The sequence below is a fragment of the Phacochoerus africanus genome, chromosome 16, assembly GCF_016906955.1.
Source record: "Phacochoerus africanus isolate WHEZ1 chromosome 16, ROS_Pafr_v1, whole genome shotgun sequence".
Classification (NCBI taxonomy): domain Eukaryota; kingdom Metazoa; phylum Chordata; class Mammalia; order Artiodactyla; family Suidae; genus Phacochoerus; species Phacochoerus africanus.
The window spans coordinates 19,602,596-19,617,077 of record NC_062559.1 but is presented as its reverse complement, the minus strand read 5'-3'; the positions used below and the strand labels follow the sequence as shown (position 1 = coordinate 19,617,077).

At 39.7% G+C, this 14,482-nt stretch overlaps 1 protein-coding gene across 3 annotated transcripts in view; it reads right to left on the bottom strand.

Annotated features, from left to right (window-relative positions):
* TNPO3 (transportin 3) overlaps positions 1-14,482 on the bottom strand; it is a 101,257-nt gene that overhangs the window by 8,131 nt on the left and 78,644 nt on the right. For all 3 annotated transcript variants that reach the window (XM_047762907.1, XM_047762906.1, XM_047762908.1), the window contains 4 exons: positions 13,255-13,349; positions 11,723-11,879; positions 9,911-10,078; positions 2,121-2,233 (listed from right to left, as the gene is read on the bottom strand). In XM_047762907.1, coding sequence (XP_047618863.1) covers positions 2,121-2,233; positions 9,911-10,078; positions 11,723-11,879; positions 13,255-13,349 — 533 coding nt within the window. The remainder of the gene's footprint in view (positions 1-2,120; positions 2,234-9,910; positions 10,079-11,722; positions 11,880-13,254; positions 13,350-14,482) is intronic.

The window sequence follows — 14,482 nt, the reverse complement described above, 5'->3', positions numbered from 1 at the left end:
CAAAAATTTCAATGACATTTTCTGTGGAAATAGAAAAATCTACCCTAAAATTCATATGAAATCTCACGGGACTCCAAAGAGCCAAAATATTCTTGAAAAAGAACAAATGGAGGTCTCAATTTCCCAGTTTCAAAACTTATTACAAAGTCATAATAATCAAAACAGTATCATATGGACATAAAGACAAGATACACAGACCACTGGGATAGAAGAGAGAGCCCAGAAATAAATCCTTTACATATATAGTCAAATGATTTTCAATAAGGGTATAAAGACTGACTGTTCAGTGAAAAAAGGACAGTGCAGGGAGAACTGCAAAAGAATGAAGTGGGACCCTTAACATACATCATATACAAAAATTATCTGAAAATGGATCAAAGACCTAAACGTTAAGACCAAAAACTTTAAAACTCTCAGAAGAAAACATAGGGGAAAAGCTAATTTCTTGGATATACACCAAAAACCACAGGCAACAAAAGCAAAAAATAAATATGGAGAAATTAGAACTTTATGCACATTGGGGGGAATGCAAAATGGTATAGCTGCTATGGAAAACGGTATGGCGGTTTTGCAAAAATCAAAAAATCAAAAAATAAACACAGAACTGCCACGTAATACAGCAATTTCACTTCTGGGTATATATCCAAAAGAACTGAAAGTAGGGTCTTGAAGAGATACTTGTAATGTTCATAGTGGCATTGTTCACAATAGTCAAAAGTGGAATCAATCTAAATGTCCATCAACAGATGAATGGATAAATAAAATATGGCACACACATAAATGAATGTTATTCAACCTTTTTCTTTTCTTTTCTTTTTTTTTTTGGTCTTTTCTGGGGCTGCACTCGCAGCATATGGAGGTTCTCAGGCTAGGGGTCCAATCGGAGCTACAGCTGCCAGCCTACACCACAACCACAGCAACACCAGATCCTTAACACATCGAGCAAGGCCAGGATTGAACCTGAAACCTCATGGTTCCTAGTCAGATTCGTTAACCACTGAGCCATGATGGGAACTCCTTATTCAGCCTTTCAAAGGAAGGAAATTCTGATACAACATGGATGAACCTTGAGGACATTATGCTAAGTCAGTCACAAAAGGACAAATACTTGCATGATTTCACTTATATGGGGTATCTAGAGTAGTCAAATGTAAAAAGTAGAATGATGGTTGCCAGGGGCATGGGGGAGTGAGGGGGAAATGAATAGTCATTTAATGAGTATACGTTCAGTTTTGCAAGATGAAAAAGTTCTGGAGATTAACTACACGATAACATGAATGTACTTAACATTACTGAACAGTACATTTAAAAATGGTTAGGATGATAAATTTTGCATGTATTTGCATCAAAATTAAAAAATAAAAAGATTTTAAGTGCAAGCTGGATTATATGATACTATTATTTTTTCCCTTTATAATAGAGCTTATATATTTTTCTGTATAATCACATGCATTTTGTTCATTCTGTTTTTCATTATTATCAACCCTACTACAACAACTCATTCAAAAAGAAATATCAGAGTAAGGTATCACAGTTACAAAATCCAATTTACGCAACTGCTGTTAATGCTATCAAAGATCCTAAAAGTCCTGTAACTTGATTCAGTGATTACATTTTTAAGGAAAATAGTCGAAAGAAGGAAAGGGCTTGATTTTCAATATTATCCTTAATACTAAAAAATGAAACTTAATAGAGGCACTATAAAGAAATCAAGGAAAACCTTACAGCTATAAAACTGTAATTAGGAGGATTATATAGCTATATTTAAAATGCCTATTACGTTTAGGAAGGACTTCAAAAAGACACAGGTAGATTTTCTGAAGAGCAGTGGGCTGCTCAATGCATTTTTCTTTTGGAAGAAATAATGCTTCCACTTTCCCATTATGATCTTACACCAGTTAATACACATGTACAATACAACCGAGGCACAATATACAACATGGTGATAGCTTCCCCAAGATTGGTTTCCAAAGCCAATTTGTGCAATTCAAGGCTAAACAGACACAAAACTGAATTTACAAAGGCACATAAGAAACATAATCCTGGGTATACAGTAACTAAGGTGCTATTAGACAAAAAGATATTTTTTCTACATATCCAAGCTGCTGTTCATCACTCACCTAGTGACTTGTTTGTGGAAATCTGTAAGTTGTTTGTGTGTCACTGTGACAGCTCCCACGGTTGTCTCCTTTGGCAAACCTTTCAAGGAATTCTCTAACCATCGACAAAAAGTCTGTACAGAGAAGAGGGATAAGAGTTTTAAAAGGAGGCAGGGCTTACTCAAGTGAGATCCTACAGATAATAACAAAAACCCACAGGCTTTCCTTAGCAGCATTAGCTCCCGAGACTTGGAAGCAAGTAAGGGAGTTAACAAAAGTACTATCTTTAGGCCTTCCAAACCACTGTGAGTTGGAATCCTCTATAAAGGCATGCCTAGACTTCCTTTCAAGGGGGCTGAAGGCATCATTTCAGACAGAGCCCTTCTACCTTGGAAATGAAGTCTCTTCTGGATGAAGCTATTGTTCATTCCTATCTTTAAACTTATGTAATATTTTAAAAATTAACCAGTTGCCAGAAAACGCTTGAGCTTAGAGATCAAAGGCAATCCAAAGCAAGGGTTCATGTATCAGAAAGAGCAGGGACAAAAGTATAGTAAGTAAACATTTCAAAAAGTGTGTGTGTTTATAACATAAATCCAACATCTTAAGGATTTTCAGGTGCCCTCTTCTCAGTAGTCATAACCAGTCTACCTGCCTGGTTCTTGGGTTAGAAAATTCTTTTGTTTCTCAGTTTTTTGTTTTTTGGTTTTTTTTTTGGGGGGGGGGTCTTTTTTGCCTTTTCTAGAGCTGATCCCACGGCATATGGAGATTCCCAGGCTAGGGGGCTAATCAGAGCTGTAGCCGCTGGCCTACGCCAGAGCCACAGCAACTCGGGATCCAAGCCGCGTCTGCGACCTACACCACAGCTCACGGCCAGATCGTTAACCCACTGAGTAAGGCCAGGGATAGAACCCGCAACCTCATGGTTCCTAGTTGGATTTGTCAACTATTGCACCACGATGGGAACTCCGTCTTCCTGCTCATAAAAACAATTTATTGGCATTCCTGTTGTGGCGCAGTGGTTAACAAATCCGACTAGGAACCATGAGGTTGCGGGTTCGATCCCTGGCCTTGCTCAGTGGGTTAAGGATCCCGCATTGCCATGAACTGTGGTGTAGGTCGCAGACGCGGCTCGGATCCTGTGTTGCTGTGGCTCTGGCATAGGCTGGCAGCTACAGCTCCGATTAGACCCCTAGCCTAGGAACCTCCATACGCTGTGGGAGCAGCCCAAGAAATGGCAAAAAGACAAAAAAAAACCCAAAAAACAAAAAACAAAAACAATTTATTTACATCTGAACATAGTCTGTTTCCCCCATTATCCTTCCTTTTTAAACTTAAAAATCAAAATTCTAGAATTTCCCTGGGTTCTTATTTTCATTTGAATTATTCTTTGAGAAAGCTCCATTTTTTTCTTTATGCTTTTAAGTAGCATGTATACTCTGACCATAATTTTCAGCTGTAAAATAACTTTCTTAAATTTTTTTTTGTCTTTTTAGGGCCACATCCACAGAACATGGAAGTTCCCAGGGCTAGGGGTTCAATCAGAGCTGTAACTGCCAGCCTACACCACAGCCACAGCCACACAGGATCCAAGCAGGGTCTGCAACCTACACTACAGCTCTCGACAATATTGGATCCTTAATCCATTGAACGAGGCCAGGGATCAAACCCACATCCTCATAGATACTAGTTGGGCTCATTACCACTGAGCCACAATGGGAACTCCATAACTTTTTTTTTGCCACTTCTAGGGCCGCTCCCTCGGCATATGGACGTTCCCAGGCTAGGGGTCGAATCGGAGCTGTAGCCGCAGGCCTACACTAGGGCCACAGCAACGCGGGATCCGAGCCGCGTCTGCAACCTACACCACAGTTCACGGCAATGCCAGATCCTTAACCCACTGAGCAAGGCCAGGGATCGAACCTGCAACCTCATGGTTCATAGTCAGATTCGTTAACCACTGCACCACAACGGGAACTCCAAGAGTAGTTATTTCTGAGCAATGAACAAGGTGATGAAGGGAATATGCATAAGTGATTGCTGCAACAATGGCAACTCCGACTCCATAACTTTCTTAAACCTAAATTTTTTACATTATATATCTTCCTATTATGTTAATTTATGATCACAATAGACTGGGGCAAAAATAAATATTCCACTCTAAAAAGTACTGAATAATTCTCCAAGTGTTACCCCCAAGTAAATCAATACTCTGGTCAGACAAAAATAAGCAGAGGCAAACAGGAAGAACCTTTAATTGACAAGTCCTGGCATACAAAAATGACCCATGAATGAATGAGTATAATGGACTTAATGACTTCCGCATATTAGAGTGCAGTGTGTGTTCTGCCCTGAACAAGTGCTCTTTATTGTGAGGATGGACGATATAATGCATTTAAAATGTGGAAGTTGTGGAGTGTTTTGAAATATAGATAAGATTAAGACTAATATGGCTCTTTTTAAATGTTAGTTTTGCAGGAAATAATAGAGACTACCAGTGTTATATTAAAATTCTGAAAATGCAAAAACAAAAAACCTCCAAAACAACCCTTAAATTAACTATAGTATTCCCCAAAACAAGAACAATAATAAAGTAAACTATATACTGTCAACTAATATTTGATAAAGGAGCTAAGAGTACTCAATGTAGAAAGACAACTTAAGGAATGGGAAAAAATATTTGCAAACCAATATACCTGATAAGAGGTTAACATCCAAAATCTATAAAGAACCCATGAATCCAGCTCTTAGAAACAAATAACCCCCCCCAAAAATGGGCAATAGACCTGAATAAATATTTCTTCAAAGATTTATAAAAGCAACAAGTATTTGAAAAAATGCTCAACGCCACTAATCATTAGGGAAATACACATGAAAACTCTAAGAGGAGTTCCCGCTGTAGGGCCGTGGGTTAAGAATCTGACTGGGAGTTCCCATCTTGGCTCAGCGGTAATGAACCCGACTAGTATCCACGAGGACACGGATAAAATCCCTGGCCTCGCTCAGTGGGTTAAGGATCCAGCATTGCCATGAGCTGTGGTATGTACAGGGTTGCAGACATGGCTCGGATCTGGTGTTGCTGTGGCTGTGGCTGGCAATTACAGCTTTGATTTGACCCCTAGACTGGGAACTTCCACATGCTGTGGGTATGGCCCTAAAAAACAACAAAAACAAAAGAATCCGACTACAGTGGCAGGTTTGGTTGCCGTGGAAGCATGAGTTTGATCCCAGCCCAGTGGAGTGGGTTAAAGAATCTAGTATTGTTTCAGTGGCAGCTGCAGTTCGGATTCAATCTCTGGCATGGAGAACTTCTATATGCTGCAGGTATGGCCGTAAACAAACAGACAAACCCAAAAAACCACAATGAGATGTCTTAACTCCTGCTGGAATGGCCATGATCAAAAAAATAACAGATAACAAATGGTGGCATGGATGAGGAGAAAAGAGAACACCTATGTACTATTGATGTGATTATAAATTGGTACAGACACTATGGAAAGCAGTTTGGAGGATCCTAAAAAAATTAAATACAGCTACCAAATGATCCAGCAATTCTATTTCTGGGGATATATCCAAGGGAAATGAAAACGCTAACTCAAATAGACATCTGCATACCCATGTTTCAGAGCAGCACTGCTTATAAATAGCCAGGGCACAGAAATAACCTAAGTGTCCGTGGATGGATGAATGGATAAAGCAGTTGTGTGTGTGTCCACGTGTGCACACATACATACATATACAATGGATATTATTATCCATTTATAAAAAATGAGGAAATTCTATCACATTTCTGACAACGTGGATGACCTTAAAGGCACTATGCTAGATGAAATATGTCAGACAGAGAAAGACAAATTCTGTATGATCTCACTCATATGTGGAATCTAAAAAACAAAATTCAGGAATTCCCGTTGTGGCTCAGTGGTTAGTGAATCTGACTAGGAACCATGAGGTTGCGGGTTCGATCCCTGGCCTTGCTCAGTGGGTTAAGGATCTGGCGTTGCCGTGAGCTGTGGTGTAGGTCACAGACGAGGCTCAGATCTGGTGTTGCTGTGGCTGTGGTGTAGGCCGGCGGCTACAGCTCTGATTTGACCCCTAGCCTGGAACCTCCACATGCCACAGGAGTGGCCCTAGAAATGTCAAAAAGCTAAAAAATAAATAAATAAAAAACAAAATTCATAGAAAAAGAAATCATACTTGTGGTTACCAGAAGCAAAAAGTTGGCGGAGGGGAAACTGAAGAAGGTGGTCAAAAGGTCAAACTTCCGGTTAGAACATAAGTAAGTACTAGGGAAGTAATGTATGACCTGACGATTATAGCTAACACTGCTGAACGATACACAGGGGAATTGTTAAGAAAGTATATCCCATGAGCTCTCACCAAAAGGATTTTCCTTTTTCCTTTCCATTGTATTCATGTAAGACGGATATTAGGTGAACCTACTATAACCATTTCACAAATATGTAAATCAAACCATAATGCCGTATGACTTAAACTTATACAGTGACGTATGTCAATTATTTCTCAAAAAAAGAAACTAACCTAAAAAGCATAGCTAGTATATGATGGGTTTTAACTTCCAGTAAAGGAAATTTGAGAAAAATGATTGAAAATACTGAATAAATTTGCTACAGATGGGTATCAAGTAAAGAAAGGGGGAGTGGGGAGAGGGAGGAAAGAATTTTAATAGTTGATATTTAAGTTGAGACAAAGCTAGTATGCCGTCTTCTATTGAAGAATTTGTGTTGAACTTTGAAAACGGTATGATTAAGAATGTGCTCAATTTCCTTTGAACTTACATTCTTTTTTTGTTGTTGTTGTTATTGTTGTTGTTGTTGCTATTTCTTGGGCCGCTCCCGCAGCATATGGACGTTCCCAGGCTAGGGGTTGAATTGGAGCTGTAGCCACAGGCCTACGCCAGAGCCACAGCAACAAGGGATCCGAGCCGCGTCTGCAACCTACACCACAGCTCACGGCAACGCCGGATCGTTAACCCACTGAGCAAGGGCAGGGACCGAACCCGCAACCTCATGGTTCCTAGTCGGATTCGTTAACCACTGCGCCATGACGGGAACTCCTGAACTTACATTCTTAATTACAATTTCAATCAGTTTACAGGGTATAGGCAACCCAAATTCATGTAACAATTCCTTTACAAAAACCCAGTTGTTAAGTTGGTATTTACAGAAAACAAATCACTTGTAAATTTTTAACAATTCAGTAGGTATATAGTAAACTTAAGAGCACATGGATATTTGGTTTCTGTTCCTGCCAAACTTGCCGCTCTTTTTTTTCAGCTTTTACCTACGTATTTATGAATCCAAAATTTTTGTAAAGTTGAAATTGCATAAGTCTTTTGTTTCCTGGGAATCAAGAATATTTATAAAAAAGTAAAAGCACAGAAATTTTATTTTTCATATCAATGACGTTTGAGTACTTTCTTTAGAAAAACAAAATACTATTGTATTAGATTGAAATGGAATAGGTGCGGTGAACAAAAAGTAATGGGAGCTATAGGTACTATCATTCCTAAAGCACTTGAGCTTATGGAAGGATTGCAGAGCCATTTGACGAAACGAGTCACAAAGGAGTCTCACAAAGTGTGATGCGTAAGAATTAAAGTTCTTGTGGCTATTTCTACAGTATAAATCTAAATAAAATGTTAGAAATCCTTTACACATCTACCCCACACGTGACAGTTTTTCTTTTTTGTCTTTTCAGGGCCGAAACCTCAGCATATGGAGGTTCCCAGCCTAGGGGTCTAATCAGGGCTACAGCTGCTGGCCTACGCCACAGCCACAGCAACATAGGATCCAAGCCACACCTGTGACCTACACCACAGCTCATGGCAGCGCCAGATCCTTAACCCACTGAGCAAGGCCAGGGATCGAACCTGCAACCTCATGGTTCCTAGTCATATTCGTTTCCTCTGTGCCATGACAGGAACGCCTAGTTTTTCATTTGACTGAATTAATGATAAATAAAGCATATGCCCACTAAGACAATATACACTAATCACTGAATTTTGGAGAGGAACACGAAAATCCAAGACTAGGTAGAACTTTGATTCAGTAACATTACTTTTTTTGTGAAACTGTTGAAATTTGAGGCTAAGAACTGCAATCAGTGATGTAAAGTAGGAGACAACACTAAGATGTACATGGACTTAAAAGTTGTAAGATACTTATGTATTTGAATTTTTCTGTGGTTCATGTCAACTTGGTCCACAATTGGTCCAACTGTGTACTTTTCCGAACTGATTTTTAAAAAATTATAAACCTTGAGTTCCTGTCGTGGCGCAGTGGTTAACGAACCCGACTAGGAACCATGAGGTTGCGGGTTCGATCCCTGCCCTTGCGTTGCGGTGAGCTGTGGTGTAGGTTGCAGACGAGGCTCGGATCCAGTGTTGCTGTGGCTGTGGCGTAGGCCGGGGGCTACAGCTCCGATTTGACCCCTAGCCTGGGAACCTCCCTATGCCGCGAGAGCAGCCCAAGAAAATGGCAAAAAGACAAAAAAAAAAAAATAAAAAAAAAAATAATAATAAACCTTATTTAAAATAATGTACAGGAGTTCCCATCATGGCGCAGTGGTTAACGAATCTGACTAGGAACCATGAGGTTGCAGGTTCGGTCCCTACCCTTGCTCAGTGGGTTAAGGATCCGGCATTGCCGTGAGCTGTGGTGTAGGTTGCAGATGCGGCTCGGATCCCTTGTTGCTGTGGCTCTGGCGTAGGCTGGTGGCTACAGCTCCGATTGGACCCCTAGCCTGGGAACCTCCATATGCCGCGGGAGAGGCCCAAGAAATAGCAAAAAGACAAAAAATAAATAAATAAATAAAATAAAAAATAAAATAATGTACAGGCTGGAGTTCCCATTGTGGCTCAGGAGTTAATGAACCCAACTAGTTAGTAATATCCATAAGGACGTGGGTTCGATCCCTGGCCTCACTCTGTGGGTTAAGGATCGGGCGTTGCCATGAGCTGTGGTATAGGTTGCAGACTCGGCTCATATCTGGCATTGCTGTGGCTCTGGCGTAGGCCAATAGCAACAGCTCTGAGTGGACCCCCAGACTGGGAAACCTCCATATACCCCAGATGCGGCCCTAAAAAGCAAAAACAAACCAAAAAAAAAAACAGTAATGTACAGGCTATACTATATGCTACCATTATAGTATGCAGTACACATAATCTGATCTATGATGAATTATGATTACTGATTTATGATGAACCTGACCATTATGAATTATGATTCATGTGGCCCAGTACTGAAATTACCTGGACATTACTGCAGAGCCTAAAAAACCTTCCATGCTCAGGTGATAAAAAACCTGGCTCAAAAACTGAAATAGGATATAAATAAACCCAAGGGGGAAACAAATCCAAGTGTTTATTGTGGGCTACTTTTATATGCATATGCCTCCAAATGCTCTGGCTAGATTTATTACCAAGGAACATATAGTGCTAACTAAGGAATTTGAAGTGAATTAACACTTCCTGAATAACCTTCAACACTATATAACTGATACATGGGCATCTCTCACAAGTGAACAAATCTCCCACTGGCTGGCCACACAGCCGAACTCAATGCTTAGTATTCACTTCTGGTAATATATAAACCTTTGACAGTGACACACATAAACATGTTTTCAAGAACCCAATAATGAATTACCGGCCTTCAATAGGCCCCCTTCATCTAACGGTTAAACTTGGCAATAAACCTACATTAGGTTCCATTAACATACAACAGGGCTGGTTTCAAAGTTGTAGTTGGACTCAAGGGCTGAAAATGGGTTCCTTATGAAAACCATCTTACCGGTCTATCAACCTGCATGATCTCCCAGAGCACTTCGGCCACATCTGGTAGGGTATAGGGGGGGAGACAAAAGCAGCATGTATGAAGCAGCTGGCTTACAAGTTGTTGTCCAAGCTGGTTCATCACCTGTCCAATCAGTTCTTTCCGTAATTCAAAGTCTTCTTCATGCTGTAAGAAAATAGGAACAACAGAAAAATTCTAATTTCAACCTTCCAAAGACCAAGTACTCTTTACCCGTTAGTCTAGCAAGTTCTCTTTTTTGAGGAAGAAAGTATATATATAACAGCTGGATTCACAAAGTACACTAAATATTTTGTTACTAGAATTTATAAGAGTAGTTTTTCGTAGTGCTTTTTCTAAAAATAATTACTACATTATTAAGAGTTTTAGTTTCAAGGAAATAGGCATGGGCTTCAGCTGAGATTAACCTTAACCCTTAGATTTTCCATGAAGAGAACACTGAACAGAAAAATAATGGTTAAAGATTAAGGGTAGCAATTTTCTTAACTTTTTTTTTCCTGTGAAAAATAACTTAAGGTATCTCTGTTTCCTTTTTAAAAAATCAACTGAAAAAAGATTTCTATCAGATATCTAATCTTTCCTATGGAAAAAAATCTTATTTTCTTCCTGCTGATTCTCTGAATAAACATATTTTTACTATGTTAAAAAAAAAACTTAAAATGCCTTTCATTTTTATTTTCTTTTCCCTCTCTTTTAGCTGCCCAAAATTCTTCAATAATTAGCCTATTCACATACTTGCTTATTTCTTTATTGTTCTCCCTTACCTTCAATTTCACATCTAGTCAAACCTACCTTTGAAAATTTTGTGAACCACTTTACTACTCTAGCCAAACAGGTCTCCTAAATGTCTATTAACACACTTAATATTATCCTGACTTTATCTGATCATGATTTATAACCCAGTTAGATTTATTCCCCTTTCCAATCCATCCAAATGGGCCCACTGAGGTCCCTCCCCTTCCAGGAAGCTAACTCAATTTACTTCTTTCCAAAGAGCTTTCCTTCCTCTGATCTTATAGCAATCATGATTTATATCACTCATCTGACAATCAAATACTGTCTACCAGCTGTTTAATTTTAATTCTTTTTTCTTTTTTTGGCCGCTCCAAGGCATGTGGAGTTCCAGGGCCATGGATCAGATCTGAGCCACAAGGGTGACCTACATCAGATCCTTTAACCCACTGGGCTGGGCTGGGGATTGAACCTCCGTCCTGGCGCTGCAGAGATGTAGCCAATCCCACTGCACTACAGCAGGAACTCCTATTAATTCTCTCTCTCTCTTTTTTTTTTTGTCTTTTTGCCTTTTCTAGGGCTGGACCTGAGGCATACAGAGGTTCCCAGACTAGTGGTCCAATCAGAGCTGTAGCTGCCGGCCTATGCCAGAGCCACAGCAATTCGGGATCCGAGCCGTGTCTGCGACCTACACCACAGCTCACGGCAACGCCAGATCCTTAACCGACTGAGGCCAGGGATTGAACCTGCAAACTCATGGTTGCTAGTCGGGTTCGTTTCCACTGAGCCACGATGGGAACTCCTGTTAATTCTTTATACCTATTTATCTCTTCAATTAGACACCAAATGGCTTGAGAGCAGAGATAATTTTAGACTAGTTTATACAGCTTCAACACTTGGTACAGAATATCTTAAACCCATTGGTTGATATTTTGGTTAATGAATGATCCACTATGGGATATGCACACCAATATAGATCAAATAAAAGAGATGCTAGTTTCCCCCTAAGTTATGAGAAAATGAGCTACAAAGTAGAAAAACTACAATGTTTATACTTACATCATTGGCTACCCCTGTATGGATAAGGTCTCGTAGGAACCTCATGACACTGCAATTGGCATCCCGGTGATCCAGGGTAGTTGAGGCAATGGCCCACTGTAAGATAGGGATGACAACTTGGCTCCTCAGCAAGGTAACAGGGCTACGCTGAATAAACCTGGTATGGAAAGACAGGCTAGATGTAAATGACAGGATTAGGCCATAAAAGTAGCAAGGGTAAAAGGCAAAACTATGGAGACAGTGAAAAGATCAGTGGCTACCAGCAGCTGAGGAAGCAGAGGGTGGGGGTGAATAGGTAAAGCACAGAGGATTTTCAGGATAATGAAACTATTCTGTATGATACTAACAGTGGGTATATGTCATTATGTCATTACACATTTGTCCAAACCCATATAGAAAGTACACCACCAAGACAGAACCCTAATGTAAATTAAACTACAGACTTTATAATTCTAATGAATGGACCACTCTGGTGAGGAATGTTGATATTGAGGGAGACTGTGGGGCAAGGGGAGGGGAAGCTAGGAATATATGGGAACTCTCTATAAGTCCCAGATCCTCCAAGGAATCTCCAAGGAAAAGATAAAATATTGTTTCCAATTTATTTTAATAGGCAACGATTTGTGTAAAGAGCATCTCCAGAGATTAATTTTTTAAGGAACACACTGTGAAAACAGACTGATAGCCCATCCAACAATTCTCTCACACCAACTCAAAATAAGGTTTTTCTAACTTGTCTAAAAACTAACCAAAAAAGGTGCTCATTACTCAATCCTAAGATGAAAGTCAATAACACTTTACATTTGTAAATGATAAAAATACATATACTACCTATATAATACATATATTTAATAATGGTTTATTATTTTATAATGTTTTTATGTTTACCAAGGGATAGGGGTCAAATTCCTGAGCTAGGGACTCAGAACAAATACAAATGTCAGTGTTACATGTAAAAGAAATTTAAACAAGTGGGGGGTAGCAGGCTAGGGGTAGAATTGGGAAGTGCAGTACCAGGTAACTTCTAAGGCATCTTACAAGCCTAAGAATTTTTGGCGTTCCCGCTGTGGTGCAATAGGTTAAGAATCTGACTGCAGTAGCTCAGGTTGCTGCTGCCTCAGGTATAGCCATTAAAAAAAAAAAAAAAAAGCCTATGATTGTATCTAAAGGATGATAAGCTTCTCAAAGAAAAAGCTAAGTGAAGCATGATATCATAGTAGCATAAAATATTAAAACTATACAGGATTCTAGAGACTGGCTAGTCAAATGTTCTTAGACAGCTCATTTTTATTGTCTTGGGTGTGTACCCACCTTCATGAAAGGAACTCATGCTTTCTCCTGCTCCCATCCAACTCTTCTTCATTTATGGAGATATTCTGGTTCACGATTTAACCTTTGGGTTATGAATCATTAACCTACCCACTCTTCTTACCTCATTTTACAGAGAAGGGAAGTTATGTGTTAGGTAACAAGATTGAGCAGTGATGGGGAAGAGCAGCAGAAGAAAGGGACTGCCCTTCAGAAGCACTGACCTGGTGGCTAGCCTGAATAAGTCATCCACGGTGTCAGGGTGATTCTGAAGACCATTCTGCTGTTCTAAGAGCTGAAAGGTGGGGATACACAGTGCCTAAAACAGAAGTTATTTAAAAATAAATGCCTGTAAATAAATGCCACAGGATTGAGACTTGCTAAATAGCATAACATACAAAGAGAAGGGAAGCACAGATAAGAAAAGAAAAAGACTTCAATGAGAATCAGATCAAGAAAGGGAAAATAGGGGTTCCTTTGTGGTGCAACGGGTTAAAGTTCCAGTGTTGTCACTAGCGGCTCAGGTCTGATCCCTGGCTCAGCAACTTCCATATGCCATGGGCGCAGCCAAAAAAAAAAAAAAAAACAGAAAAAAAAGAAAGGAAGGAAGAATATAAGCCTTTCTTAGTTGGCACAGTCTTCACATAGTACATTTCAGAAAGGGTTGAGGTATAGATTTTAGTTGACGAAACTGGATAGATATCACCTCAAAGTTTTAGAAGTTATTAAAAGTGAAGGCTGTGCTTATGCATTAGATATGGTCTGGTCCACTAAGGGAGAAGATGAAGTTTTAATAACAATAATGAAATGTCAGTTTTAAAAGGAAAGACATCTTGGGAAAAGCAGCATTATGATTTAACCCCCTAATGTATTTTCTCCACTATGACTAGGAGGGAGGGAAAAGCAGCAGATCAGGAGCCTTTCCCACTTCCTGCTACTTATCTTAAGACCATATCCCTGCTATGTAAACCAGTTCATTGGGGGTTCCAGGCAAGAAATTAAAAACAGAATCATACTTGAGCTTTCAAATCCTTTAATTTAAATCCACTTGCCGGGAGTTCCTGTTATGGCTAGGTGGTAATGAACCTGACTAGTATTTATGAAGATGTGGGTTTGATCTCTGGCTTTGCTCAGTGGGTTAAGGATCTGGTGATGCTATGGCTGTGGTGTAGGCTGACAGCTGCACCTCTGATTTGACCCCTAGCCTGGAAACTTCATATCCTGCAGCTACGGCCCTAAAAAGGGGAAAAAAAAAAAATCCATTTGCCTACCTTCCCAAAAAACCCTATTTCTGGAAGGCATAAATTAGGCTGTAATAACTGCAAGGAATAATACATTTCTGTGGTCAATCTCTCTCTCATTTTCCCAAGCAAGCCTGTCCACTGTCCAGAGAACGACTAGGTAGTTCTACTTTCATGTTATTAGGAAATCATCATGATTGGGAGAGAAACA